The sequence below is a fragment of the Molothrus aeneus genome, chromosome 28 (genome assembly GCF_037042795.1).
Source record: "Molothrus aeneus isolate 106 chromosome 28, BPBGC_Maene_1.0, whole genome shotgun sequence".
Lineage (NCBI taxonomy): Eukaryota > Metazoa > Chordata > Aves > Passeriformes > Icteridae > Molothrus > Molothrus aeneus.
This window is the reverse complement of record NC_089673.1, coordinates 5,001,049-5,028,329: the sequence shown is the minus strand read 5'-3', so window position 1 is coordinate 5,028,329 and position 27,281 is coordinate 5,001,049. Positions and strand designations below refer to the sequence as shown.

General features: G+C 61.2%; 3 protein-coding genes and 1 non-coding gene across 4 annotated transcripts; 2 read left to right on the top strand and 2 right to left on the bottom strand.

The window, feature by feature from the left end:
* Window positions 1-3,243: 3,243 nt before the first annotated feature.
* Window positions 3,244-3,315, top strand: TRNAQ-UUG (transfer RNA glutamine (anticodon UUG)). Its single transcript has one exon. It is a non-coding gene; the product is annotated as a tRNA-Gln (tRNA).
* Window positions 3,316-5,816: 2,501 nt separating this feature from the next.
* Window positions 5,817-9,214, bottom strand: GNGT2 (G protein subunit gamma transducin 2). Its single transcript, XM_066567178.1, has 3 exons — window positions 9,145-9,214; window positions 6,785-6,880; window positions 5,817-5,998 (listed from the first exon to the last, which is right to left on the bottom strand). Exons 1-3 carry the CDS (start codon window positions 9,160-9,162, stop codon window positions 5,873-5,875), a joined length of 240 nt encoding a protein of 79 aa, XP_066423275.1. The 5' UTR covers window positions 9,163-9,214; the 3' UTR covers window positions 5,817-5,872.
* A 127-nt stretch (window positions 9,215-9,341) lies between these two features.
* ABI3 (ABI family member 3) lies at window positions 9,342-15,773 on the top strand. Its single transcript, XM_066567180.1, has 8 exons — window positions 9,342-9,458; window positions 10,858-11,025; window positions 11,884-12,060; window positions 12,814-12,899; window positions 13,563-13,652; window positions 14,117-14,277; window positions 14,397-14,519; window positions 14,810-15,773. Exons 1-7 carry the CDS (start codon window positions 9,342-9,344, stop codon window positions 14,513-14,515), a joined length of 918 nt encoding a protein of 305 aa, XP_066423277.1. The 3' UTR covers window positions 14,516-14,519; window positions 14,810-15,773.
* PHOSPHO1 (phosphoethanolamine/phosphocholine phosphatase 1) lies at window positions 15,771-23,364 on the bottom strand. The gene is made up of 3 exons (XM_066567171.1): window positions 23,256-23,364; window positions 19,416-19,484; window positions 15,771-17,458 (listed from the first exon to the last, which is right to left on the bottom strand). The coding sequence occupies exons 2-3, from the start codon at window positions 19,458-19,460 to the stop codon at window positions 16,706-16,708; spliced, it is 798 nt and encodes a 265-aa protein (XP_066423268.1). The 5' UTR covers window positions 19,461-19,484; window positions 23,256-23,364; the 3' UTR covers window positions 15,771-16,705.
* Between the last annotated feature and the right edge of the window lie 3,917 nt (window positions 23,365-27,281).

The following is a 27,281-nucleotide window of genomic DNA, read 5'->3' as shown; positions in this document are numbered from 1 at the left end:
GCTTCACTTGGATCCAGAATTCCACGGAATTCCAGGAGGAAACTCAGCCTTAACCCACGACCCCGCTGCTCCTGGTTTGGGATCGGGGAAACGGGAGGGGAGCGGGAGGCGATCCCGAGAGTCCGGAACGCGCCGCGGCCACGGAGCCGGGAACGGCCTCGGGGACAGCGCTGGGAATGATGCCAGGGACGGCTCCAGGAATGATCCCAGGAATGATCCCAGGGATGATCCCAGGAATGATCCGGGAATGATCCCAGGGACGGCTCCAGGAATGATCCCGGGGATGATCCTGGGAATGATCCCAGGAACGACTCCAAGAATGATCCCAGGGATGATCCCGGGAATGATCCTGAAAATGATCCCAGGGATGATCCAGGAATGATCCCAGGGACGGCTCCAGGAATGATCCCAGGGATGATCCCAGGAATGATCCTGAAAATGATCCTGAAAATGATCCAGGAATGATCCCAGGGACGGCTCCAGGAATGATCCCAGGGATGATCCCGGAATGATCCCAGGGACGGCTCCGGGAATGATCCTGGGAATGATCCCAGGGATGACCCTGAAAATGGTCCCAGGAACGATCCAGGAATGATCCCGAAAATGATCCCAGGAATGACCTCGGGAACAATCCCAGGAACGATCCTGAGCAACCCTGGGAATGATCCCGGGAACAATTCCGAAAATTATCCCGGGAATGATCCCGGAAATGGTCCTGAAAATGATGCCGGGAATGATCCCAGGAATGATCCTGAAAATGATCCCAGGAACGACTCCAAGAATGATCCCAGGGATGATCCCGGGAATGATCCTGAAAATGATCCCAGGAACGACTCCAAGAATGATCCCGGGAATGACCCAGGGAACGATCCTGGAAATGATCCCAGAGATGATCCCGGGAATGATCCTGAAAATGCTCCCAGGAACAATCCAGGAACAATCCCGAAAATGATCCCAGGAATGACCTCGGGAACAATCCCAGGAACGATCCTGAGCAACCCTGGGAATGATCCCGGGACAATCCTGAAAATGATCCCAGGAATGATCCAGGAGTGATCCTGGGAAGAAAAATCCCAAAAATGATCCCCGGGCATGATCCCAGGAACAATCTTGGGAGCGATCCAGGAACGATCCTGAAAATTATCACAGGAATGATCCCAGGAACGTCTCTGGGAATAATCCCAGGAAAAATCCCAGGAACGATCCAGGAATAACCCTGGGAATGATCCCAGGAACGATCCCAGGAATCCTCATCCCCAACCAATCCCGATTTTTTTATCTACCTCTTAGCCATAGGTGACTCTAGGTAGGGGCGACTCCCCGGGCGTAGTTTTAGGGAGAAAAGGAAAATTAAATTAAAAAAAAAAATTAAAAAAAAATTTTAAAAAGGTAGAAAGAAAAAAAAAGGTTTAAAAAAAAAAAGGAAAGAAAATTAAAATAGAAAAAATTTAAAAAATTTACATTTTTCCAAAGAACGCGTTCTTTTAAAAAAAAAAAAGATTTAAAAAAAAATAGGATTTATGGGATTGCTTTCCCTTGAGGAAAGTGATTTTTGAGTCCTTGGAAGCTCCAGACCTCACCAGCCCCAGATTTGGGCTGTGACTGATTTTATTTTTATTTTTTATTTTTATTTTTAATACTCAATTTTCCTCTTTTTTTTTCTGCTTTTCCTTGGATTTTTTCCTCCTTCCCTCTCACCCCTCCGGCCTCCCCGCGGGGCTGGGGGAATCCACGTCGATAATTTGGGGTTTTTTTCTATTTTTCCAATGGTTTGGGGTTTTTTTGGGGGGCGGTGATGGCAGCAGGGGAGGGAGGGGGGACGGAGCTGAATTTTGGGAGCATCCACAGGTGCTGCTTTTCCCAGGAAATTTCAGGTTCTTTAGGTAAAAATTGTGATTTCTGGGATGTTGTTTTGCCTCTTTTTTGAGTTGTTTTCACCTTTTTTGCCCCTCTAACCTCTCCTGACCCACGTCCTTCCCTTGTCCTGGGATTTGGGATGGATGCGGGCTCCAGTTCTTTTCCAGGGAGGAGGGTTTTCCTTATTTTATTAATTTTTTTAAATTTTTTTTTTTTTGGCCACAACTCGCTTTATTTCCACTGTTTCGCTGTGAAAAATAAAAAGCAAAAACAGAGAAAGAAGCAAAAAAAAAAAAAAATTCCAAGTGTTTGTGTGGATTTGTGGGTTTGGGGAGGGGGGGAAAGGGTAAAATTGAAGAATTAGGGAAAAATGAGGAGGGAAGAAAAAATAAAGGGGAAATTTGAAATTAAAAGGGAGAAAATAGAGGAAAAAATTGAGGGGAAATAGGAAAAGAAATGGGGAAAATGGGAGAATTAAAGGGGAAATAGGGAGGAAGAAAAATAAAGGGAAGATAGGAAAAAATGGGAGGAAGAAAAAATAAAAGGAGAAATTACAAAAAAGAAATTGAGGGGAAAATAAAGAAAAAACAGAGGGGAAGAGAAATAATGGAGGTGATAAAGGGAAAAGGGATAAATAAAAGGGGAAAATTAGGGAATAGAGGGGGAAAGGGAAGAGAAATAAAGGAAACTAGAGGATAAAACTGAAAAATGGGAAATAGAAGTGAAAAAATAAGGGGAAAGCAAGAAGAAAAGGGGGAATATAGGATAAATAGGAAAATAAATAAGAACTATAGGAGAAAAATGAATAAAAAGAGGAAAATGGAGGGGAAATAGAGAAATTAAGGGGAACACAGAGAGCAGTGGAAAAATAAACGCGAAAAAGTTAAAGGAGAAAGAGAAAATTAAATAAATAAAGGCAAATAGAGAGGGGGAAAGGGAAATTAAGGAAAATAGAAGGAAAATAGGGAAATAAGGGGAAATAGAGTGGGAAAAGGAGAAATAAAAGGGGAATAGAGAAAGAAAGGGGGAATAGAGGAGAAACATACAACTAAGTGGGAAATAAATAAAGTGGGAAATAGAGGAAAACGGATAAAGAACGGGGGAGAAATAAGGGGAAAACCCCAGAGAAATAAGGGCAAAAACAAGTTTAAAAATCTAAAAATAAGTAAAAAAAAAAACATAAATAAAAGTGGAAATCAGAGCAGCGGAGCTGGGGGCTGGCCCAGCGGGTGGAAGGGCGGCGGTACCGGGGTTCCAGGAGGTTTTGAGGGCCGGGAATGTTTCGGAATTCCCGAATTCCCGCAATTCCCGGGCAGCGGGACCCGGGACTATTTCCCGCGGGCGGAGGGATAGGGAGGACGCGCGGCACCTCCCGGTACACCCAGCGGTCCCATGGTGTAATGGTTAGCACTCTGGACTTTGAATCCAGCGATCCGAGTTCAAATCTCGGTGGGACCTCGTGTTTCTTTTTGCCCGCCGCCGCCCCGGGGCTGACGAGGGGACAGGAAAGGACTGGAGGAGGGTGAGAGATTGCGGGGGCCGCACTGGGAGCGCCGAGCCCGCCCCGGAGCCCGCCGTGCTCCATTTTGTGCGTGGGCGCCCGCGGTTCACGGCGCAGGCGCGGGAAAAGGCGGCTGATAGCAGCCGGAGGGCACTCTCCGTGTTCCACGGCTGATTGGCTGGGCAGGACGTCACTCTGACAATCCTGTATTTCTATTGGCTGGCCCTGCGCTTCGCTCCTCCTTCTACCGGCGAGGCCCGGAGCCCTCCGGAGAGATTCGCCATCTCCGTTTTCCATCGCTGATTGGCTGTTCGGCCTGTCACTCTCAGAAGCTCTTATTTTTACTGGCTGAGAGCGCTCTTTGCACCGCCTCCTTCTTCCGCAATCCGTATCTCCCGAGGGGGTTTTCGTGCTCTCCGTTTTCCATCGCTGATTTGCTATATCTAGTGTCTCTCTCCCAACATCGCGTTTCTATTGGCTGCTACCTTCCTTTGTACCGCCTCCCACTTCACCAATCCCCCAGGAGCCTGTTCGCGCCCTCCGTTCTCTACCGCTGATTGGCTGAGCTGATGTCACTCTGCCGATCCCGCGTTGCTATTGGCTGGGAGCGCCCTTTGGCCCGCCTCCCCCCTCAGCAGCCCGGAGCCCTCACGGCGGGAGCCCTCATGGCGGATTCGAGCCCTCACAACGCTGCGCGGCCCCTGCCGCCCTGCCCTGAGGCGCTGTGTGGCCGGCATTGTCCCGAATCCCCTCAGAGGCGGCTTATCCGGCTCTGACGCACGTTCCCAGCCCTTTAACATCGATTAACGGGTCAATCCACTCCGGCCGCGGCCTGGTTATCGCCCCGGATTAGGGGCAGCTCAGGCCCCGGAGGAGCCGATCTCCTCAAGGCCAAGAATATACTATTATTTTTAATTTTTTTAACCTAAATAGCCTGAATTTGTCTTGGAGCTGTGGCCAGGAGAAGAAGCAGGACCTTTGAGTTGCTTCTTAATCTCCAAATTAATTATGGAGCATCTCACATTCAGCTCCATCACCCCCCAGAAAAGCCCCACCAACCAACTCCATCAAAAAATAGGATTCTACCAAAAACAACCCAGCAGAACCATCAAAAACCCCACCAAAAAGGAGGGTTCAGCCCCACTGTGCACATGTGTTTTAAAGGCAAAAAAAAAATATTATTGGAGCATTAAAAGAATAACATCAGTCACAAGCCAGCTCTTGGGACTGTGAGGTCTGCAGCTAAATAAAATAAAATTTTAAAAGGCAAATAAAATCCACTTTAGAGTGAAAATAAACCCATCAATTCTAATTTTTGGAGAGTATTTCCTGCAAGAAACAGAGGCCGTGGTGGTGCTGGCGGGTTTATTGAGCATCTGCGAGAAAGAACAAAACCACCTCGATTTTGGGGTGTTTTGGGCAGTTTGTGGGGTTTTTTTTGAGGCCAGGGAGTGCAGGGAGGGGGTTCTGGCTGCAGGGGGGACCCCCTGCTTGAGGAAAATCCACTTTTTCTGTCTTCTCCTCCAGATTTTAGGGTGTCGGGAGCGCCTTTGCCCCGTGGTGAGGCTGAGCAGGGATCCAGGGGTAGGAAAAGCGCTCCAGGTGGGATCCAGAGGGATTTCCTTGGGATTTAGGGGCAGGAAAAGCGCTCCAGGTGGGATCCAGAGGGATTTCCTGGGATCGAGGGGCAGGAAAACCACTCCAGGTGGGATCCAGAGGGATTTCCTTGGGATTTAACCGGGCTGGGAGAAGAGGAGGAGTGGGAGAGGGCCAGGGACAGTGCCCCGAGGGACTCAGAAATTCAAATTTATTGCTGCCTCCCTTTTGGGGTCGTTGGCATTGGGGCAGTTTGGGGAGAGTTCTCCCCGAAATTAAATGGAAAAAAAAAATAAATCCTGGGAATGGGTTTTTAAAAAAGCAAAACGGCTCCAAACAGCGAACCTACCCCAGTGAATTCGGGAGCTGGCTGTGCCTCGGGGTTTCTCTGTCAAGCAGGGATTCAATTTATCCCAAAAAAACCCCAAAAGGGAGCAGCAGTGCTCGGGGACGGCTCCAGGTGACACCACGCTGATCTCCCTGGGGTTTTCCAGAGGGGCAGGCGAGACCCTGGAGGAGGCGCTGGTGGCATCTCCATCCTCCGCAGCCCATCCCAGCCGGAATCCCCAGGGAAGGCAGCTCTGGGATTTTTGGGATAAAGGACAAATCCGGGCTCGGGGGGGCTCGGAGCAGCCCCAGCTCGGTGTTCCCCCACCCCCCCGCTCGCTCCGGCTGCTGAAAATGCAGAAGTTTTGCTTTTTTTGCTCGTGGAAACCACCAAAGCTCAGCCGCGGCGCCCCGGCGGCAGCGGGGGGGGGGAGCTTCGGGGTTATTTTTTTTTTGGTTTTTTTTTTCCTTTGTTCACGCTTTTTTTTTTTTTTTATTTCTTCTTTTCCTCCCGTTTCAGCGCGCTAGGGTTGGCTCCGGGCAGCCCGGGGTCAGACTAGAGGGGAAGCAGGAGCTGGCGGCGGCCCGGGGTCAGCTGATGGTGCAGCCGCCCTTCTCCTTGAAGGGGTTCTTGTCCTCGGGCACGCCCTTGAGCAGCGGGTCCTCGCCCGCCATGGACTCGATGTACTCCTTGATCTCCTTGCCCGTCTTGGACACCTGCCCGGGGCGAGACGCAACAGTGCGGGGGGAACGGCGCCGGGAACGGCACCGGGGATCTGAACCGGGGAACGGCGCCGGGAACGGCACCGGGGATCTGAACCGGGGAACGGCGCCGGGAACGGCACCGGGGATCTGAACCGGGGAACGGCGCCGGGAAATCTGAACCGGGGATCTGGACTGGGGATCTGAACTGGGGGATCTGAACCGGGGATTTGAACTGGGGAACGGCACCGGGGAACGGCACCGGGGATCTGAACTTGGGGATCTGAACCGGGGATCCAACACCAGGGATTTGCCCAGGGGGATCTGGACCAGGGATCTGGACTGGGGGAACTGAACTGGGGGATCTGGACCGGGGGATCTGCACCGGGGCAGGGGAGCAGGACACGGCCCCGGGATGGAGCGTCCCTAAACCGCCCCTGGGGCACCTCAAATAACGCCTGGGGCATCCGTGAACCATCCCTGGGACATCCTGAAACCACCCCTGGGGTGTGCCAGAGCATCCCAGAGCTTTAGGGGCACTGTGGGCGCTCCCGCCTGGCTTTGGGGACAGCGTGGGTGTTTTAGGGGCAGCGTGGGTGCTGTAGGGGCAGTGTCGGTGTTTTGGGGGCAGTGTCGGTGTTTTGGGGGCAGCGTGGGTGCTGTGGGTGCAGCGTGGGTGCTGTAGGGGTGGTGCCGGTGTTTTGGGGGCAGCGTGGGTGGATTTCAGGCCCCGGGGCTCTTCCCGTCCCCCCGAGGAAGCACAGCCCCCCTCGGGCGGCCGCCCTGCAGTGCGGAACTCACCATCTGCCTCTCGTTCTTCACCTCCTTCTTCAGCTGGTCCAGCTCCATCTTGAGCAGCTCCTTCTCGGTCATGTCCTGAGCCATGGTGCCCTGGAACTGGAGGACAGCTGGTTATCGGGATTATTGCTGTGCGGGATTGTGACCCCCCGAGCAGTGCCTGGCAACGCCTGCCCAGCTTTCCTGAGGAATTCAACACATTTCAGCTTTCCTTTCCCCCAGCTTTTTACACCACGGCTCCTCCATCACCACTTCCACTCCCCCCGAAATTTTGGGACCGTGGAAGTTGAGGAAATCCAACTCTTTTTTCGCAAAAACCCCCGTGGCACGCGTGCCCCGTGCTCCTCCCCGTGCCCACACATCCCTGGGGACACCGGGATGCTCCCAAAGCCGGGGGGAAGCGACTCCTGGTCCCCAAACGGGCCTGGAGGGGCAGAGGGACTCACCTGGGGGCCGGGGGCCGCCCCTGTGTGCTCTGGGGCCGCTCAGAGCCCCATGGAGGGACAGGACGGGACAGGAGGGGACAGGACAGGACAGGACAGGAGAGGAGAGGCGAGGCTGCTCTGCGGCTCCGGGCGCCTGCAGCAGATGTCTTTGCTGCTAAGCTGATAATGGACTCAGGAGCCTAAGCCGGTCAGGTGTTGGGAATTAGCCCCAAAGCCCGGCCTAATCGGGCCGGGGCGGGGCGGCCGGGCTGGGTGGGGTCCGGCACCCGGGGAGCCCCCAGGGATGCCCGGGGAGTGTCCGGATCCTGCCCGGAGCGAGGGAGTGACCCCGGGAGTGACCCCGGGTGTGACCACGGGAGTGACCACGGGAGTGACCACGGGAGTGACCCCGGGAGTGACCCCGGGAGTGACCACTGAGAGTGACCCTGGGAGTGACCCTGGGAGTGACCCTGGGAGTGACCACGGGAGTGACCCCGGGAGTGACCACTGAGAGTGACCCTGGGAGTGACCCTGGGAGTGACCACGGGAGTGACCCCGGGAGTGACCCCGGGAGTGACCCCGGGAGTGACCCCGGGAGTGACCCTGGGAGTGACCCCGGGAGTGACCCCGGGAGTGACCACTGAGAGTGACCACGGGAGTGACCATGGGAGTGACCCTGGGAATGACCCCGAGAGTGACCCTGGGAGTGACCCTGGGAGTGACCCCGGGAGTGACCCTGGGAGTGACCCCGGGAGTGACCATGGGAGTGACCCCTGGCAGTGACCCCTGGCAGTGACCTCTGGCAGTGACCCCTGGCAGTGACCACGGGAGTGACCCCAGGAATGACCCCTGAGAGTGACTCCGGGACTGACCCTGGGGTTGACCCCTGGGGCTGACCCCGGGAATGACCCCGGGAATGACCCCAGGACTGACCCTGGGGCTGACCCCTGGGGTCCTGTTGGTTCCCCCCGGTTTATTCGGGGCCGGTGCCGGTGCCGTGAGGAGCGGGAGCGGCGGAAATCCATCACTTCCCTCGGGATGGGCTCAGGAAGGGCCGGGCCCGGGGCTGGGACGGAGCCCGGGAGGCCCCAGGGCAGCACCTGGGGCGGAGCAGGAGCGGAGCAGAGGCTGCCGGGGCTTTCCGAGCGGGAATTTCCTGCGGCCTCACCTGCGGGGCGCGAAACGCGCCCGGCCAAGGACGCGCTGTGCCCTGCCAGGGGCTCCCGGGGCACCGCGGGGCTCGCGGGGCACCAATCACTGGGCACCGATAACCGGGCACCGCGGGGCTCCCCGGGCACCGATCACCGGGCACCGATAACCGGGCACCGCTCACCGGGCACCGATCACCGGGCACCGCGGGGCTCCCCGGGCACGTCCCGCTGTGCCCTGCCAGCCCCGGGGCTGTTCGGGAACGTTCCGGGGCGCGCAGCCGAGGGCGGTGGGAGCTCCGCGGGACCCGGGACGTGCCCAGCCCCGGGAGGGCGGCGGCGGCTCGGGGAGGGTGGCACAGGTGGCACAGGTGGGGGTGAGGGTGATTTTAGGGTTGGGGTCCTTTTGGGCTCTGCATCCTTGTGGGGTCTGCATCCTTTTGGGGTCGGGATCCTTTTGGGGTCAGGATTCTTCTGGGATCTGGATCCTTCTGGGGTCAGGATGATTTTAGGGTCAGGATCCTTCTGAGGTCAGGATCCTTGTGGGGTCGGGATCCTTTTGGGGTCTGGATCCTTCTGGGGTCTGCATCCTTCTGGGGTCTGCATCCTTGTGGGGTCAGGGTCCCTTCAGGGTCTGGATCCTTCTAGGGTTGGGATCCTTTTGAGGTCGGGATCCTTGTGGGGTCTGGATCCTTCTGGGGTCAGGATGATTTTAGGGTCGGGATCCTTGTGGGGTCGGGATCCTTGTGGGGTCCCTCCCGGCCCTGCAGCCCCGGTTCCCGTGACTCACATCCTCTCCCGCTGCCATCCCGGGGCTGTCCCCGCCGCCATCCCCGCGGGTTCCTCCCCGCCGGTCCCCCCTTGCCGCGGGCAGGGCGGGGTGTCCCTGCTGGGGACGGGGACACCGCGGCGCCCGCGGGCCCTGCGTCAGCGCCGGCAGCGGCTTCAAAACGCGCCCCGGGAGGAAGTGGGGCCGGGGCCGGGGCGATGTCGGAGCTGGAGCGGCTGCGGCTGAGCGAGATCCCCGCGGGCCGGCAGCGGCTGCGGGAGCAGCACGACAACCTGCTCAGGGTGGCCGAGTACTGCCACAGCAGCTACCTGCAGGTCAGCGGGGCCGGGGGTGGCGATGCTGGAGCGGTGCCCGGCAGCCCGAGCATCGCCCTGGCTGCGGCCCCGCCGCCCCTCCCGCGCCTCGGCTGCTCCTCCGCCCCCCAGCAGCTCCCGCGTTTGGGGGTTTGGGGTGCGGGGGGTTCCCGGGGGGCTGGGACCGCTGGAGAAACCTTGGGAGGGGGCTGGGGCCAGGTGAGTGTCACAGGGGCTGGGAGGGGGCACCTGGCAGGGCCTGCGCGCGCGGGGCGAGCGTGGAGCTCTGCTGGTGCCCTCATCCTCATCCTCACCCCGTCCTCCTCGTCCTCATCCTCACCCCATCCTCATCCTCATCCTCACCCCATCCTCCTTGTCCTCATCCTCATCATCATCCTCATCCTCATCCTCACCCCGTCCTCCTCATCATCATCCTCATCCTCATCCTCACCCCGTCCTCCTCATCCTCATCATCATCATCCTCACCCCATGCTCCTCATCTTCTTCCTCATCCTCGCCCCATCCTCCTTGTCCTCCTCCTCATCCTCATCCTCCTTGTCCTCATCCTCCTCCTCCTCCTCCACCTCCTCATCCTCCTCCTCCTCCTCCTCCCTGCCTGCCTGGCTCACCGAGGGCCGCGACAGGAGCGTAGGAGATGGAGTCAGGAGGAAAATGCCCATCCTGGCTCTCCCTGCCGGGCAGGGCTCCCCGGGCGCCCACCGGGGCCGGGCCGTGGCTGCTGCCGGCCCCGAGGCGGCTCCGCCATCGCGGGGCCCGGAGCCAGCGGGGCAGAACCGAGAGGAAATGGGGTGAGCTATTCCGGGAGCTGAGCCCCGGCACGGCTCAGAGCAAACCCAGCACGGCCCCGGCACAGCTCAGAGCAAACCCAGCACGGCTCAGAGCAAAGCCCGGCACAGCCCCGGCACGGCTCAGAGCCCCGGCATGGCCCCGGCACAGCTCAGAGCAAACCCAGCACGGCTCAGAGCAAAGCCCGGCACGGCCCCGGCACAGCTCAGAGCAAACCCAGCACGGTTCGGAGCCCCGACACGGCCCCGGCACGGCTCAGAGCAAAGCCCGGCACGGCTCAGAGCAAACCCAGCACGGCCCCGGCACAGCTCAGAGCAAAGCCAGCACGGTTCGGAGCCCGGGCACGGTTCAGAGCCCCGGCACGGTTGGGAGCCCCGGCACGGCCGCTGCCACCCCGGCTGTGCCACGCGTGGTCCCCTGGCTGTCCCCGGGGGCTGAGCCGGGCCCTCGGTGACCTCCGGAGCCCCCCGGGATCTCATTCCCGGCAGGAATCCCGGGGAATCCCTGCACTTGCCCGGGGAAGTGCGGGGCATCTGGAAAGCAGAAGGAAACTCCTCGGGGGGTTCCGGGCGGGCAGGGCTCGTCCCACGGCTCTGGGCTCTGTCCCCTGCAGGCCGGCGACAAGAGGAAGGCGCTGCAGGAGACGATGGCTCTGAGCACGCAGTCCCTGGCCAGCGTCACCTACCAGGTCAGCAGCCTGGCCAGAGCCTTCCTGCGCCTCATGGACCTGCAGGCGGCCCAGCTGCGCCAGCTGGAGGCCGATGTCACCTGCGTGGCACAGGTGGGACCGCGGGGCACCGGGGGGGACAGGGGACAGGGGCTGCGGGGGGCTCCGAGGGGCGGGAGGCAGAGCCAGCCCCGGGCTGGGCAGGGATTGGCCTCGGGGGCGCTTCCCGGTCACACCTGCCCATCCCAAAGTGTCCCCAGATCTGCGAGGGGGAGCGCAGAGCGTTCGCCTGAATGGCACTGCCTGAATGGCACTGCCTGAATGGCACACTGTCCCCAGCTGGAGCCTGGCCCTGTGCTCCCGGGGCTTGGGGACACTGCTGAGGGGTCCTGTGGGCACCCAGGCTTGGGGACACTGCTGAGGGGTCCTGTGGGCACCCTGAGCTTGGGGACACTGCTGCAGGGGTCCTGTGGGGACCCTGAGCTTGGGGACACTGCTGAGGGGTCCTGTGGGCACCCTGAGCTTGGGGACACTGCTGAGGGGTTCTGTGGGCACCCTGAGCTTGGGGACACTGCTGAGGGGTCCTGTGGGGACCCTGAGCTTGGGGACACTGCTGAGGGGTCCTGTGGGCACCTGGGCTCTCCCTGGCACCTGGGAGCCACCTGGAGCAGCCACGAGAGGGGACAGGGCCCTGTGGAAGCAGCAGGGGAGCAGCTCGGGGTGGCTGAGCCCCTCCTGTCCCCTCCCCAGGGCCATGTCCCCATTCCCTGCTGTGGACAGCCTGTCCCCATTGTCCCCATTGTCCCCATTGTCCCCATTGTCCCCATTGTCCCCATTCCAGAGCAGGACCCGCCCCTTGGCAATCCTGTCCCCTCCCTCCCGGGCAGGGACCCGGGGCTGGCAGGGGTGGTGGCACCCGGGGGAGGGGGGACAGCCCGCGGTGGCACTTTGGGGACAGCGTCACCTCGGCAGAGCGTGGACATCCACAAGGAGAAGGTGTCCCGCCGCGAGATCGGGGCCCTGACCGTCACCAGGAGGTGCCTGAGCTTCCAGAAGGTTCTGCCCCCCCCGGAGCCCCCCGTGCTGGAGCCCTACTACAGGAGACCCCTCAACTTCAGCGTCCTGGACGGCGTCGGCCACGGTGTCAAGGTGGGTCCCACAGGGGCTGGGGTGGCATTTCTGGGTCCCCGGTATCCCCAAGTGTCCCCGGTGTCCCCTGAGCGGGGCACGGGTGGCTCAGACCCCTCCTCCATGGAGAACTGGGCTCTGTCTGTGCCCTCTCAGCCTTGGGGCTCTGGCACCCCAGAGATCCTTCCCCGCCTCAGAAAACCCGCACAGGAGGGGTTTGGGAGCCCCAGAGCCCCGTGGAGCCTTTGGCAGCTCTGAAAGGTGCCCACAAAAGGGTTCTGGAGTCCTCACAGCCCCACGGCTCCTGCCCCGTTCTGGAAAACCCCACAGGAGGGGTTCAGAGGCCTCCGCGCCCCACAGATGCTCCCCCACTGCAGAAATCCCGCACGGGCGGGTTCGGGTTCCTGCGAGCCCCGCGGATCCTCCCCCGCTCCGGAAACCCCCGCGCAGGGCTCGGGGCCGCCGGGGCCGCGGTTCCCACGGTGCCGCTGCTGCCTCGGGGCCGCCCCCGCATCCCCCGGTCCCTCCCCGCAGCCCCCGCGGCCCCGGCGCCGCCCGAGCCCGAGTCCGCTTCCCTGGGGAGGAGAGACGCAGCCCCGGAGGTCACGGGGCAGGGATGGCACCCACATGTGTCCCCGTGTGTCCGTGTGTCCGTGTGTCCGTGTGTCCCCGTGTGTCCGTGTGTCCCCGTGTGTCCGTGTGTCCGTGTGTCCGTGTGTCCGTGTGTCCCCGTGTCCGTGTGTGTCCGTGTGTCCCCGTGTCCGTGTGTCACAGGACACCAGCACGCAGCTGTCCCGCACGGGCACCCTGGCTCGCAAAAGCACCAAATGCTCCTCAGCCCAGGCTGCGGGGACGCTGGGGTGAGAGGGGCCCTGCTGGGTCACCGGGGGGTGCTGGCACAGGGGTGGGCTCTGGCACAGTCCCATCTCCTCCCGTTCCGTCCCACTGATCCCAACCCATCCCACTGATCCTATTGATCCCATGGATTCCACTGATCCCATCCCACTGATCCCAGACCATCCCACCGATCCCAACCCATCCCATTGATCCCATTGATCCCATTGATCCCATGGATTCCACTGATCCCATTCCAACTCACTGATCCCAACCCATTGATCCCACGGATCTCATGGATTCCATGGATCTCATCCCACTGATCCCATCCCATCCCATGGGTCCCATCCCATTGATCCCATTGATCCCATTGATCCCATTGATCCCATTGGTCCCACTGATCCCATCCCATCAATCCCATCCCGTCGATCCCATCCCATCAATCCCATTGACCCCACTGATCCCATCCCACTGATCCCATGGATTCCATGCAATCCCATTGATCCCATTGACCCCACTGACCCCATTGACCCCATTGACCCCACTGATCCCATGGATTCCATGCAATCCCATTGATCCCATTGACCCCACTGACCCCACTGACCCCATTGACCCCACTGATCCCATCCCACTGATCCCATGGATTCCATGCAATCCCACTGACCCCACTGATCCTGTCGGTCCCGCAGGAGGAGCAGCCGTGTCCCGGAGCCGGTGCAGCCGCCCGTGGTTCCCACGGGGAAGCTCCCGAGCGGCTCCTGCGGCTCCTCCCCACTCAGGTACCGGGGCAGCTCCTGTGCTCGGGGTTTGGGGGAAAAAATGGGGTTTTGGGGGAAAAATAGGGGTTTGGGGGAAAAATGGGGGTTTGGGGGATTTGCTGCCCTGGCAGGGCTCGTGGGCAGGGCAAGGGTGTCCTTTAGGGAGAGGGGGAATGGTGGGAAATGATGATGGGAAATAATGATGGGAATGATGGGAAATAATGGGAAATAATGGGAAATAATGGGAAATTATGATGGGAAATAATGGGAAATTATGATGGGAAATAATGGGAAATTAGGATGGGAAATTGTGGGAATTGTAGGATTGATGGGAGTGATGGGAAATGGGGCACGGGGTGGGGAAGGGTTTGCAGAGCTGCAGAGGCCACACGGTGCCACCTCGTCCTGGCACGGCCCCGTGTCTGTGCCCAGGACGGGCACACAGGGACCCCCGCCCTGACACTGCTGCTCCTCCTCGCCCCCAGCTCCAGCGGGGCCCCGGCCGCTCCTGGGGACGGAATTCCTGCCCCGCCACCCCTGCCCGTGGGGCCGCCCCCGCCCGCCGCTGCCATCCCAGCTCCGCCACCCCTCCCCGGGCACCTGCTGCCACCTCCCCCCGGGCACCTGGCCGTGCCCCCGCCCCCAGGTGAGTGCTCAGGGCTCCGGGGCTGACAGGGGCACGGGGGCCGCGTCTGACCCGGCCCCATCCCTTCCGAGCCCCCCATCCCTCGCCCTGCACCCCTCGCCCTTTTGGGGTTTTCGCAGCCCCCGATGACCTCGAGCTGCCGCCGCCGCCCCCGGCCGAGCCTGACTTTGGGGACCTGGCCCTGCCACCGCCACCGGACGCAGAGGACCCCCCATGGGACCCGCAGAGCTACCTGTAGACAGGTACAGGGGGTCCCAAACCCCTGCAGAGGGGTACAGAGGGTCCCAAACCCCTGGGGAGAGGCACCGGGGTCCCAAATCCCCTTACAGAGGGTCCCAAACCCCCTGGGTCCCCTGGGCCAGCCCCTGCCCAGCACGCAGAGCCCCCCCTGCCACGCTCTGCGGTGCCAAAGCCACTCCTGTCCCCCGTGCCCTGTGGTGGCTCCATGTCCATGTCCCTGTCCCCAGAGGTGGCTCCATGACCGTGTCCCTGTCCCCAGAGGTGGCTCCATGTCCGTGTCCCTGTCCTGCAGTGGTGGCCCCGCTCCCTGACCCGCGGCAGGAGGACACCGAGGAGGACACTGAGCTGGGAACGCAGCGGGGCAGGAGCTGATCCCAGGGGGCACCTCTGGATCCCAGCCCTGGATCCCAGCTCTGGATCCCAGCCCAGAACAGAACCCCAGGCACAGAGCAGAGCCCACTGTCCCTGTGGGCTCCAGGGATGCTCCAGCCCCAAAACCGCTCCCCAGAGTGTCCCCAGAGTGTCCCCAGTGTCCCCAGAGTGTCCCCAGAGTGTCCCCTGTCCATCCCCTGTCCATCCATCCCCTGTCCATCCATCCCCTGTCCATCCTCTGTCCATCCCCTGTCCATCCATCCCCTGTCCATCCCCTGTCCATCCCCTGTCCATCCCCTGTCCATCCTCTGTCCATCCCCTGTCCATCCATCCCCTGTCCATCCCCTGTCCATCCCCTGTCCAGCCCCTGTCCATCCCCTGTCCATCCATCCCCTGTCCATCCATCCCCTGTCCATCCATCCCCTGTCCATCCCCTGTCCATCCATCCCCTGTCCATCCCCTGTCCATCCTCTGTCCATCCCCTGTCCATCCATCCCCTGTCCATCCATCCCCTGTCCATCCCCTGTCCATCCCCTGTCCATCCATCCCCTGTCCATCCCCTGTCCATCCATCCCCTGTCCATCCATCCCCTGTCCATCCCCTGTCCATCCCCTGTCCATCCATCCCCTGTCCATCCCCTGTCCATCCCCTGTCCATCCATCCCCTGTCCATCCATCCCCTGTCCATCCCCTGTCCATCCTCTGTCCATCCCCTGTCCATCCATCCCCTGTCCATCCCCTGTCCGTCCCCCAGACTCCAGGGCCTGAGGGGCAGAGCCCGAGCAGGAGCCAGAGCAGGAGCCCCCCTCGGTGCAGCTCAGGGCTGTGTCCCAGCCAGGCTCGTGTCTGTCTGTCTGTCTGCAATACAGAGCTCTGTCCATCTTACACAGATTTGTGTCTTTAATTCCATGGCTTTGAGTTCCACACAGTCCGAGGGAGGGGGTAGCACGGAGGAGGAACAACTCGGGGCTGCTTTGGTCAATTCCTGCCGGGTTTGGGGGAGCCAGGGCCGCCCTCGGGGGCCGGTAAGGCTGTGGATAAACCCGGGATAAACCCGGGATAAATCCAGGAGGAGCCAACCCCTGGAGGTGCCCCTGCAGAGTGCAATTAGAAGGGGGAATTAATTAATTAATACTGCAGTGGGGAGGGGGGGTTTGGCCTCTGGGGACCCGGTGCCAGAAGCGTCCCAGGGGCGATTGGGGCACCTCGGAGGTGCCCAGGTCAGGGGGAATTGACCCTCCCTGGGGTAGGAGGGGCCCCGCAGGATCCAGGAAAGGGCTCGGGGCAGGGAATTCCCAGCCAGAATTCCCAGTGGGATCAGGAGCCCAGCGAGCAGGGATTTCCCAGCCAGAATTCCCAGCGGGATCAGGAGCCCAGGGCCAGGCAGGCCAGGGTAGGATGGCAGGAGCAAGGCCGAGCCCAGCCCGTGGGGAGCCGGCTGCTGCATTTTTAGGAATTCCCTTTCGAGGTCAAAAGGGGAAGGAAGCAAAACTCCGCCAGAAATCCCCGTCAGGTCGGCAAAGGGTGCAGGGGCCGTGGCTGCGAGGCTGGGCAGGGCCGGGGGCCTGCAGAAAGTGCTTCACTGGCCGGGAACGGGGCCGGGAAAGGCGGGAGAACATCCCGGGAGCGGGGCCGGGAAAGGCGGGAGAACATCCCGGGAGCGGGGCCGGGAAAGGCGGGAGAACATCCCGGGAGCGGAGCCGGGCCCAGAGCCGGGAACGGAGCCGGGAAAGGCAGAGGAACATCCCGGGAACGGAGCCGGGAAAGGCGGGAGAACATCCCGGGAGCGGGGCCGGGCCCGGAGCCGCCTCCCTCCCTCAGCACTTTTTGCGCAGCAGCTCCTGCAGGTACCGCGCCACCTCCACCGCCGACTCCCAGGGCACCACGGCGGCCTGGAACGCCCCCGGCTGCTTCTCCTGGCTCTCCTGGATCAGCCTGTGCATGGGGTAGCCCTTCCTGGGGAACGCCACGTCCGCCGCCGTCAGCGTCCCGGCGGGGCAGAAGTCGTTGGCGCCGTCGCCCACGTAGAGCACGCGCTGGAACTCGACGTCCTCGCGCGCCCGCTCCGCCAGGTACTCGCCCAGGATCTTGGCCTTGCACATGTTGGCCGGGCAGCGCAGGCACTTGTGGCTGTGGTAGGGCCCCAGCGTGAGCACCCCGCGCCGGTCCAGGCTGGCCGGGTTGCTGAAGACCTTGCGGAAGAGCGAGCGGGCGCCGGCCGCGCGCAGCTTGGCCTCGATGCCGAAGGTGTTGGCGTCGGAGATGAGCACCAGCTCGAAGAGCTCCTGGTGCTTGGAGAGCAGCTGGAAGAGCTCGGCCATGCCCGGGGCCAGCGGGATGTTCTCGTAGGCGGCGCGGAGCTCGGCGGGGCGCACGCCCTGCTCGCCCAGGAAGGCCAGCACGCGCTGCATGTGCTCGTTGTAGCTGCCCCCGCGCGGGCTCTGGCGCAGCGGCTCCGGCAGCGCCCGGCCCCGCACCACGGAGTCGTCGCTGTTCTCGTCCACGATGGTCTCGTCAAAGTCAAACACCAGCAGGAATCGCGGCGGACGCGGGCCGGCCATGCCCACGCCCTGCAGGGGACGGACAGACAGACAGCGGGGTCAGTGGGGTGTGGGACGGACAAAACCTGGTGTTATGGGGGTGTGGGATGGACAGACAGACAGTGGGGTCAGGGGGGTGTGGGACGGACAAAACCTGGTGTCAGTGGGGGTGTGGGATGGACAGACAGACAGCGGGGTCAGGGGGGTGTGGGACGGACAAAACCTGGTGTCAGTGGGGTGTGGGATGGACAGACAGACAGCGGGGTCAGGGGGGTGTGGGACGGACAAAACCTGGTGTCAGTGGGGGTGTGGGATGGACAGACAGACAGCGGGGTCAGGGGGGTGTGGGACGGACAAAACCTGGTGTTATGGGGGTGTGGGATGGACAGACAGACAGCGGGGTCAGGGGGTGTGGGACGGACAAAACCTGGTGTTATGGGGGTGTGGGATGGACAGACAGACAGCGGGGTCAGGGGGGTGTGGGACGGACAAAACCTGGTGTTATTGGGGTGTGGGATGGACAGAACCTGGTGTAATTGGGACAGACCCTTGTGTCATTGGGGTGTGGGACGGACAGACCCCAGTGTTATTGGGATAAACCCCATTGTCATTGGGGTGTGGGACACACAGACCCTGCTATTCTTGGGGTGTGGGACAGACAGACCATGCTGTTATTGGGGTGTGGGACGGACAGACCCTGCTGTCATTGGGGTGTGGGATGGACAGACAGACCCCGCTGTTATTGGGGTGTGGGACGGACAGACAGACAGCAGTGTCAGGGGGGTGTGGGATGGACAGACAGACCCTGCTGTTATTGGGGTGTGGGACGGACAGACAGACCCTGCTGTTATTGGGGTGTGGGATGGACAGACAGACCCTGCTGTTATTGGGATGTGGGACGGATAGACAGACAGCAGTGTCAGGGGGGTGTGGGATGGACAGACAGACCCTGCTGTTATTGGGGTGTGGGACGGACAGACAGACCCTGCTGTTATTGGGGTGTGGGATGGACAGACAGACCCCGCTGTTACTGGGTGTGGGACGGACAGACAGACCCTGCTGTTACTGGGGTGTGGGACGGACAGACAGACCCCGCTGTTATTGGGGTGTGGGATGGACAGACAGACCCTGCTGTTATTGGGGTGTGGGATGGACAGACAGACCCTGCTGTTACTGGGTGTGGGACGGACAGACAGACCCCGCTGTCATTGGGCCTTGGTGGCACCATCCGTTCCCAGTCCCCCCAGGGAGGACAAACCCCGCTGGCCCCGGGACCTGAGCCGGGGCTGACGATCCCCGCCGGGCCGGGAGGGGTTAATCCCGTGCCAGGCCCCAGAGCCTCATCCTGCCCATGAAGGGATCGCCCTGAGGCTGATCCGGGCCAGGGGTCACTGCGGTCACTGTGCCCAGAGGGGACCGCGGGCCGGATCACGGAATTTCCGGCCTTGGGAAAGAGCTCCGGGATCAACCTCGGACCCGGGACACCTGGGGGGGACACCTGGGGGGGACAGGGGGGACACCTGGGGGGGACAGCCCAGGCTGCTCCTCCTGTGCCACCTCTGGGACAGGGGGGGACACCTGGGCACACCTGGGCTGGGACAGGGGGGATAGGGGGGACACCTGGGGGGGACACCTGGGCGGGCACAGGCCACCCTCCTCCTCCTGTGCCACCTCTGGGACAGAGGGGACAGCCCAGGGGCTCCAGGTGGGATTTTAGGGACCAGTTCCCCCCCCTTGGAGGGTGGAACAAGCGCCAGCGATGCCCCCGTTCCCAGGGGATGCCCAGGGTGGGATTTTGGGGTGTCCTGCAGGGCCGGGAGCTGGGCTGGACCGTCCTGGGGGATCCCTCCCGGCTCAGGGCATTCCATGAACCCCAAATCAGCCGGGCCTGGCAGCCCCCGCTGCCCTCAGCCCTTCCTGGCCGCTCCAGGGTGGAATTCTGGAATTCTGGAATTCGGGGACCCAAGCCCCCGGCAGTGGCACTGACCTTAAACAGGCATGGCAGCCCCACGCCCTGGCAGCACCTCCTCATGCTGGCACCATCGCGGGCCCGGGGCTGTGGGACACAGAAAAGCGGGAATTCCGTCAATCCCGGGGCTTTTCCCGCGGGATTCCCGAGCTCGGGAGTTTCTGTTCCAAGGCTGGGAGGGGGAGCAGAGCCCGTTCAAAGCCGCAGAGCCCTCCCGAGTCCCCGTGAGGGCAGCGAGGGAACAGCGAGCAGAAAAATAAAAAAAAAAAAAAACGGGAAGAGCAAAACAGAAAAAAAAAAAACAAAAACAAAAAAAACCCAAAAACAAAACAAAAAAAAAACCCAAACAAACATAACCCCCCAAAAAACAAAACAAAACAAAACAACAAACAAACAAAAAAACCCCACCAAACCAACAAAAGAAAAACCCGAGAACGGCAAAGAAAAAAAAAAAAGAAGAAAAAAAAAAGGAATAGCAAAAAAACCCGGGAACAGCAAAAACAACCCGGGAAGAGCGGCCCTGCTCCAACCTCCCCCCCCCACCCCGATTTTCTTCCAGGGAAATTCGTGGATGGATGGATGGAGATTCCCCGCGAGTGACAGCAAAGCGGAATTCGGAATTCTGCCGACCCCTGGTGGTCCCCGGCGAGGGGAACCCTCCCCAAATCCCTCTGCCGGCTGGAAATTGGGCAATTCCCGCCGGGAATTGGAGCCGCGCAGGGCGAGCTGGGCTCAGCCGGGCCGGGAGGACCGCGGGGATTTGTCCCCGGCTGCGGGAAGGGGATTTGTGGGGATTGCGCTGGATCCCGGCCCGCTCGCCGCTATTTTGGGCACAAACGCCACCCATGACTCGGCTGGAATAAAAACCCTGCGGCACCTGGCGCAGGGAAACGGAGCTGGAAGCCGGGCTGGAAATTGTGGGAAAATCCCTTTTTTTAGTGAGGCCTGGAACCACACGCTGGGTGTTTATTTGCTACAAAAATAAAAAAAAAAAAAGCCGTCAGAACTGGAGGGTTTATTTACAGACAGAATCCGGAGCCAAACAACGGCACAGCCAGGCTGGGAGCGGCTTCCAAAGGAAAAAAAAAAAAAATGGGATTAAACAGGAAAGAGGAACTGGAATTTTGGTCACTGCTTGGTCACCGCCAGCAGCGAGGAAATGATTTGGGATGAAGCCTCAGGGAGAGTCGGTGGTGCTGGGAGGGAGGGAAAGAGCCCTGGGGACACTGGGGAGTGAAACTGCCCCAAAAACTCCTCTGGGCCCGAGGGGTTGGGGTTTGTGGGGTGGGAAAAATTCCAGGGGCAGGAGCTCGGAGCATCCCCAGATGCGGCTGCAGGAGCTGCTCCCCCAAAAACGGCCCCAAACCTGTCCCAAACCCACCCCAAAATCAGCCCCAAACCCGCCCCAAAACTGGACCCCAACCTGTTCCAAAACTGCCCCAAAACCGGCCCCAAACCTGTCCCAAAACTGGACCCAAACCTCTCTCAAAACTGCCCCAAACCCGCCCCAAAATCAGCCCCAAACCCGCCCCAAAACTGGACCCAAACCTGTCCCAAAACTGCCCCAAACCCGCCCCAAAACCAGCCCCAAAACTGGCCCCAAACCTGTCCCAAAACTGCCCCAAACCCGCCCCAAAACCATCTCCAAAACCGGCCCCAAACCTGTCCCAAAACTGCCCCAAACCCTCCCCAAAACTGGCCCCAAACCTGTACCAAAACTGCCCCAAACCCGCCCCAAAACCCGCCCCAAAACTGGCCCCAAACCTGTCCCAAAACTGCCCCAAACCCGCCCCAAAAACAGCCCCAAAACTGGCCCCAAACCTGTCCCAAAACTGCCCCAAACCCGCCCCAAAAACAGCCCCAAACCCGGCCCCAAACCTGTCCCAAACCCGCGATGAATGGGATCAAAACAGGCCCCCGAACCGGAGCCAGCGTTATTCGGGGATTGAGTTCCTGTGGATTATTTTGGGACTGAAATCCTCTGAGGGCTGGGGGGCTCCTGGCATCCCAAAAACCCCCAAAATCCTCGGGATACGGGCAAGGAAATCCCTCCCCAATAAAGCCGAGCTCGGCCAGGGATCTGCAATTCCCAACTCCACCCCTGATCCCACGGGAGGGGAAAAATTAATTTAGGAAATCTGCCGGACCCGAATGGATCCACGGACACCCAGAGCCGGGCCCGGGGGCAGCGGGAAGGGAAATCCCGGCCGGAGAAAATCCCGAATTTTGGTGCGGAATGGGGCAAAGGGAGGGGAAATCCCAGCGGGAGAAGATCCCGAATTTTGGTGAGGAATGGGAAATCCCGGCCGGAGAAAATCCCGAATTTTGGTGCGGAATGGGGCAAAGGGAGGGGAAATCCCGGCGGGAGCGGATCCCGAATTTTGGTGCGGGATGGGGCAAAGGGAGGGGAAATCCTGGCAGGAGAAGATCCCAGATTTTGGTGCGGGATGGGAAATCCCGGCGGGAGCGGATCCCGAATTTTGGTGTGGGATGGGAGAACCGGGAGCGCCTTCCCCAAATAAAAGGGGGTCCCTTGGGAAGGGAAGCGGCCGCGTTTTCCCAAAAAAGCGCAGCCGGAGGGACGGGAAATAAACGGGATAATTGCTCCGGAATAAAGGTTTCAACTCGCCGAGTTTGGGCTGCGGGTGGGAAAACGCCGCGGAAATGCCGGGAATCGTTTCCCGGCGCCGTTTGCGCCCCGGGTTTCGGGGTTTTGGGGATCTCTGTGCCCAGAGCCGAGCGAGGAGGGGCCGAAATCGTCCCCGCCGCGCCCGGTCCCGCCCGGCACCGGAGAGGAGCGGCCGCGGGGAGCCGGGACCGGGAGGTGCCGCCCCTGCAAGTGCCGGTACCGGGAGCGTTCCCGGGGCACCGGCGCTCTCTGACCGTGCCCGGTCCGGAGGTTTTTAACCCCAAAGCCGATTTTGGAGCGCGGAATATTCGCGTTTTTAACCAACTCCAACCCAACTTCTGCCCTCGAGCGAGTTCCAGCTCCGGGGCGGAATTCCCGGGACACCGAGCGGGGGGAGAACCGGGACCGGGACACGATCCCGCCGCCGCTGGAATTAAACCCGACCCGCTGCGAGCCCCGGCTCCCGAAAGAGCCGAAAATGCGGGAATTAACGGGAATCCCCGTTAAGGAGCGCCCGGAGCGGGTCCCGCCAGCCCCGGGGTCCCCTCGTCCCTCCCCGGGCTCCGCTTTCCCCCCGAATTCCCGGGCACGGGCACGGGCGGAGCGTTCCGGGTCACCTCGGGTGACGGGGCTGCTCCGGCTTTTCCCGGGATTTGTTTTTCCTGCCGGGATCCGCGGCGTTACCGCAGCCCCGGTTCGGCCCCGGAACGCGGCGGTTCGGGGGATCCAGCCCGGGGTCCCGGATCCCGTGGCCTCTCCCCCGGTACCGCCGGGCTGGCAGCGGCTCCGGTACCGGCACAGCCCCTCCCCGAGCTCCGCGGCTCCTCCCGGTACCGGCGGGGCTGAATCGCGGCCGCTCCGTGCCCGGGTGGCACCTCCCGATACCGGCAGCAGCCGCAGCGGTACCGGCGGGGTCCAACCGGGTAAGGACCGCCCCGGTACCGGCACATCCGCCCCAGGCACGGCAGGGTCCAACCGAAACAGGACCCCCCCCCCTGTACCGGCAGGAGCCGCCCCGGTACCGGCAGGGTCAAACCGTACCGGCACCCCCCGGTACCGGCACCACCCGCCCGGCTCCCGGCAGGTTCCCGCCGGGTGGAGACCCCCGGCACCGGCACCATCCGATCCCGGCAGGGTCCAGCCGGGGGGAAACCCGCCGGTACCGGCAGCAGCCGTTGCGGATCCGGCATCTCCCGGTACCGCCGCGGTGCCGCCTCTCGCCTCCTTACCGGGTCGGAACGTGCCGGGAGCGCCCGGTCCGCCCCGGTGCCGGAGTGTGCGGGGGCGGCGCGGGGGCAGCCCGGGCTCGGGGCCGCTCCGGGGCCGGTTCGGGGCCGCTCCGGGGCCGGTTCGGGGCCGGTGCCGCCGCCGCCGGCGCTGCCGCTAGCGCGGCCCCTTTAAAGCGACGCCGCCGGGGCCGCGCGGAGCCTCCGCAGTGCGCCGACGTCATCGCCCGCGCAGCCAATGGCAGCGCAGCTTCCTCGCCTCGGAGGGGCGGGGCCAGCTCAGGCCGCGCCCCCTTTCCGAGGGGCGGGGGGAGCGCCGCACGCGGGTCCCGCCGCCCCCCCCGCTGCCAAAAGTTGCCAAATCGGGAAAAACCAACAAAAACCCCGGTGCCCCCCCCGGTGACCGCTCCGGGCTTGTGTAACCGAACCCGTCTGGGGGGGGAGGTTCTGGCCCCGAAGCCAAGCGCGGCGCCGAGCGAGAAAAACGCCCGAATTGTCCCCAAAATAGCGGCGGGGACGGGCGGGGGGGCCCGGCGGCCGCAGCGGGCGGGGCCCCCCGGTAATTTTAGGAACCGGGACGGGCAATTGCAGGGTGGCAGTGCCAGGGCTGCCCCGCCCGGGCTCCGCCGCTATCGCGGGGGCCGCAGGAGCCGCCGAGATAAAAACACCGGGGCAGCGCCCTCGGGACACCGGGCCCGCCCGGGACCGCGCCGGGACGGCCAAACCCCGGCGGAGCTCGGGGCTTTTGGGTGGCTTTTAATTAAAAGCGTCCCGGAATGCAAAGGCGCGGCCGGGATTCCAAAGGTCGGGAGGAGCCGGCGGTGCCACGCTGTCCCCGAGCCCCAAACGTCGGGATTTTTGCTCGTTTCGGTAAAATTCTGTCGCAGAGCGGAGCTCGGGGCGCTCCCGGGACCTTTCCTGGCTCGCCCGGGCCGGAGGTGCCGACCCTGCCCCAGCGGCTCCTCCTGGGGAACGCCAGGGAATCCCGTCAGGGAATCAGGGAATCCTGTCAGGGAATCAGGGAATCCTGTCAGGGAATTCTTTTAGGGAATCCAGTCAGGGAATCCTGTCCGGGGAATCCTGTCAGGGAATTCTTTTAGGGAATCCTGTCAGGGAATCCTGTCCGGGAATCCTGTCAGGGAATTCTTTTAGGGAATCCAGTCAGGGAATCCTGTTGGGGAATCCTGTCAGGGAATTCTTTTAGGGAATCCTGTCAGGGAATCCTGTCAGGGAATCCTGTTGGGGAATCCTGTCAGGGAATTCTTTTAGGGAATCCAGTCAGGGAATCCTGTCGGGGAATCCTGTCAGGGAATTCTTCTCTCCCCTCCCCAGCCTGAGACTCTCCGGCTCTCCCCGGACACTTCCCCGCCCTGGAGCCGCTCCGAGCGGGAGAATCCAAAGGGGGAATTCCCCAGGGGCTCCTGCAGCTTCCCAGCGGGGCAAAGATCACCCCGGGATCACCCCGGATCCATCCCGGACCCATCCCGGGTTCATCCCAGATCCATCCCGGGCCCATCCCGGACCATCCCGGATCCATCCCGCGATTATCCCGGGCTCATCCCAGACCCATCCCGGGCTCATCTCGGATCCATCCCGGGTTCATCCCAGATCCATCCCGGACCCATCCCGGGCCCATCCCGGATCCATCCCGCGATTATCCCGGACCCATCCCGGGCCCATCCCGGATCCATCCCGGACCCATCCCGGGCTCATCCCAGACCCATCCGGGATCCATCCCGGACCCATCCCGGACCCATCCCGCGATTATCCCGGACCCATCCCGGGCCCATCCCGGACCCATCCCGGACCCATCCCAGACCCATCCCGGGCCCATCCCGGACCCATCCCGGGCTCATCCCGGACCCATCCCGGGCCCATCCCGGACCCATCCCGGGCTCATCCCGGGCTCATCCCGGACCCATCCCGGGCTCATCCCGGGCTCATCCCGGGCTCATCTCGGATCCATCCCGGGCTCATCCCAGACCCATCCGGGATCCATCCCGGGCTCATCCCGGACCCATCCCGCGATTATCCTGGACCCATCCCGGACCCATCCCGGGCCCATCCCGGACCCATCCCGGGCTCATCCCGGGCCCATCCCGGCTCATCCCGGCTCCATCCCGGGCCATCCCACCCCGGGGGTTGTTGGGGACGCTCCCGGTGATTTTCCACTGCCGAGGGCCCCGGGGAGGAGGCGAGGGCAGAGCCCGGGGCACCCACGGGCGCCTTTCCCGACCCCCGGACCCGCCCGGTTCCCGCAGGGGCCGGGCCAGCCCCGCTGGCTCCGGGTTCGTCCTGGATTTTGGGATTGCGGCAGCTCCGCCGCCCTCTCCTGGCTCCGCCTCCCCCAAACGTGGCTCGGGTTAAAGCCCAAAGCCTCGGGAAGGAATTGCCGGGAAAAGCGCGCAGCTCTGGGGGCGCCGATCCCTCGGGTTCCACCGAGGAATGGAAAAAACAGAGAAATAAAATGGGGAAAAAAAAAGCAAAATAAATGGGGAGGGGGGAAAAAAAAAAAAAAGGAAAATAAACGAGGACAGTTAGGCAAAGTAAAATGGGAAAATAAAGCAAAATAAAATAGGGAAAAAGCAAAATAAAATAGGAGAAGAAAGCAAAATGAAATGGGAAAATAAAGCAGAAGTGGCAGGTGCAGAAAGGAGGGAACACCTGGACAAACCCCTTGGAGTTTCCCATCCCTGTGGAATTCTGTGGGTGCGGCGAAAATGGAAATCCAAGGATTAAGAAACCACAGCAAATCCCAGCCTTGAACTCCCTGCCTTTTAAACCAAATTTTCCCATTTTCCCGTATTTTTTATTCTTTGGAAAGGATCCCACCCCGCCCTCCCAGCATCTCACAGCACGGCCAGACCCGGGAAGAGGGGTTGGAATTTTTAATCTTCTTCCACAGAAAGGAAGTTCATAAATTCTCAGAATGATCCGATACAGAGCGGAGCTGAAGAGCAGGAAAAAAAAAAAAAAACCAACAAAAACCATCCCAGATTCTGGAATTCTTGGAAGAGCAGCCTGGAATGCTGGAGAATTTATTGAGGAGGAAAAAAATGGCTTTGGAAAACCTGGAAAACAAATTGCGGATCGCTTATTTTGGGGTTTTTCGGCATTTAAAAATCGGATTATCCCGGATTATCCTGAGCAGGAAATTGTGGCACCACTGGAGGCTGCAAGGGGGGGAATGCAGAGAATTCCAGGGAATTGCAACGTTGGGAATTCAGGACTGGAATTTTTTTTCCTGCTAGAGGGGAAGAGGGGGGGGTTTAAATATTCTGGAGGAAATGGTTCAAAAATGGCATTTCCTTCATCAGGAGGGGCTTTCAGCTCAGCCAAAACCGAGGGGTTTGGGCCCAAAACGGCCCTGAAACTTCCCATGTTACGGAAAACCCAACTCTGGGATTAGGAAAAGGCTGGGAAAAGATCCAGGGAGGAGCAAATTCCAGAGGTTTTCCCAACCCAGCTCTGTCCTGGCGGAGAATTCTGCCCTTCCTGGCTGAAGATGAATCCCAGAATCCACGAGCAGGGCAGAGCCCCCGGGGGATCCCTGGGTTCGGTGGGACTGGGGCGGGAAAGCGGCACAAAGAGGAGGAATTCCAAGGAATTCCCAGGAATTCGGGATTTGCTGGGCGCTGCTCTGGCAGGGGGAGAGAATTCCTGGATCCAGGGGGAAAAAAATCCAACCTGAGGGGTCCCAAGGGAGCCCCGTGGGATCCCAGCCTTGGAATGGGGCAATTCCCATGGGAACAGCTCCAGATCCCCATCCCGGCCCTGGGTTTGCCCAAAATCCCCAACTCTGGCCCTAAAAACCACCCCGGATTCCTGGGATGGAGCTGCCAGGGCTGTGGGACAGCTCCATCCCAAAATGTCCCAAAAAACCAGGCAGGAGCTCCCTGGAATTCCAGGGATTCCCTTGGTCTGATCCTCTCCTTGGAATTCCTGAATCCCCTGATCCCACTGCATTCCCTGCTCCCAGGAATTCCAGGAATTCCTGAATTCCCTGATCCCACTGCATTCCCCTCTATA

Coding starts and splice junctions, on each gene's coding strand:
- PHOSPHO1 (XM_066567171.1), bottom strand. CDS start 19,460: ATGAGGAGGTGCTGCCAGGGCGTGGGGCTGCCATGCCTGTTTAAG. Junction 17,459..19,415: donor GGCTGCCATGCCTGTTTAAG/GTCAGTGCCACT, acceptor CGTCCCCTGCAG/GGCGTGGGCATGGCCGGCCC.
- ABI3 (XM_066567180.1), top strand. CDS start 9,342: ATGTCGGAGCTGGAGCGGCTGCGGCTGAGCGAGATCCCCGCGGGCCGG. Junction 9,459..10,857: donor GCCACAGCAGCTACCTGCAG/GTCAGCGGGGCC, acceptor TGTCCCCTGCAG/GCCGGCGACAAGAGGAAGGC. Junction 13,653..14,116: donor TGCGGCTCCTCCCCACTCAG/GTACCGGGGCAG, acceptor CCTCGCCCCCAG/CTCCAGCGGGGCCCCGGCCG.
- GNGT2 (XM_066567178.1), bottom strand. Junction 5,999..6,784: donor TGAAGAACGAGAGGCAGATG/GTGAGTTCCGCA, acceptor CGCCCCGGGCAG/GTGTCCAAGACGGGCAAGGA.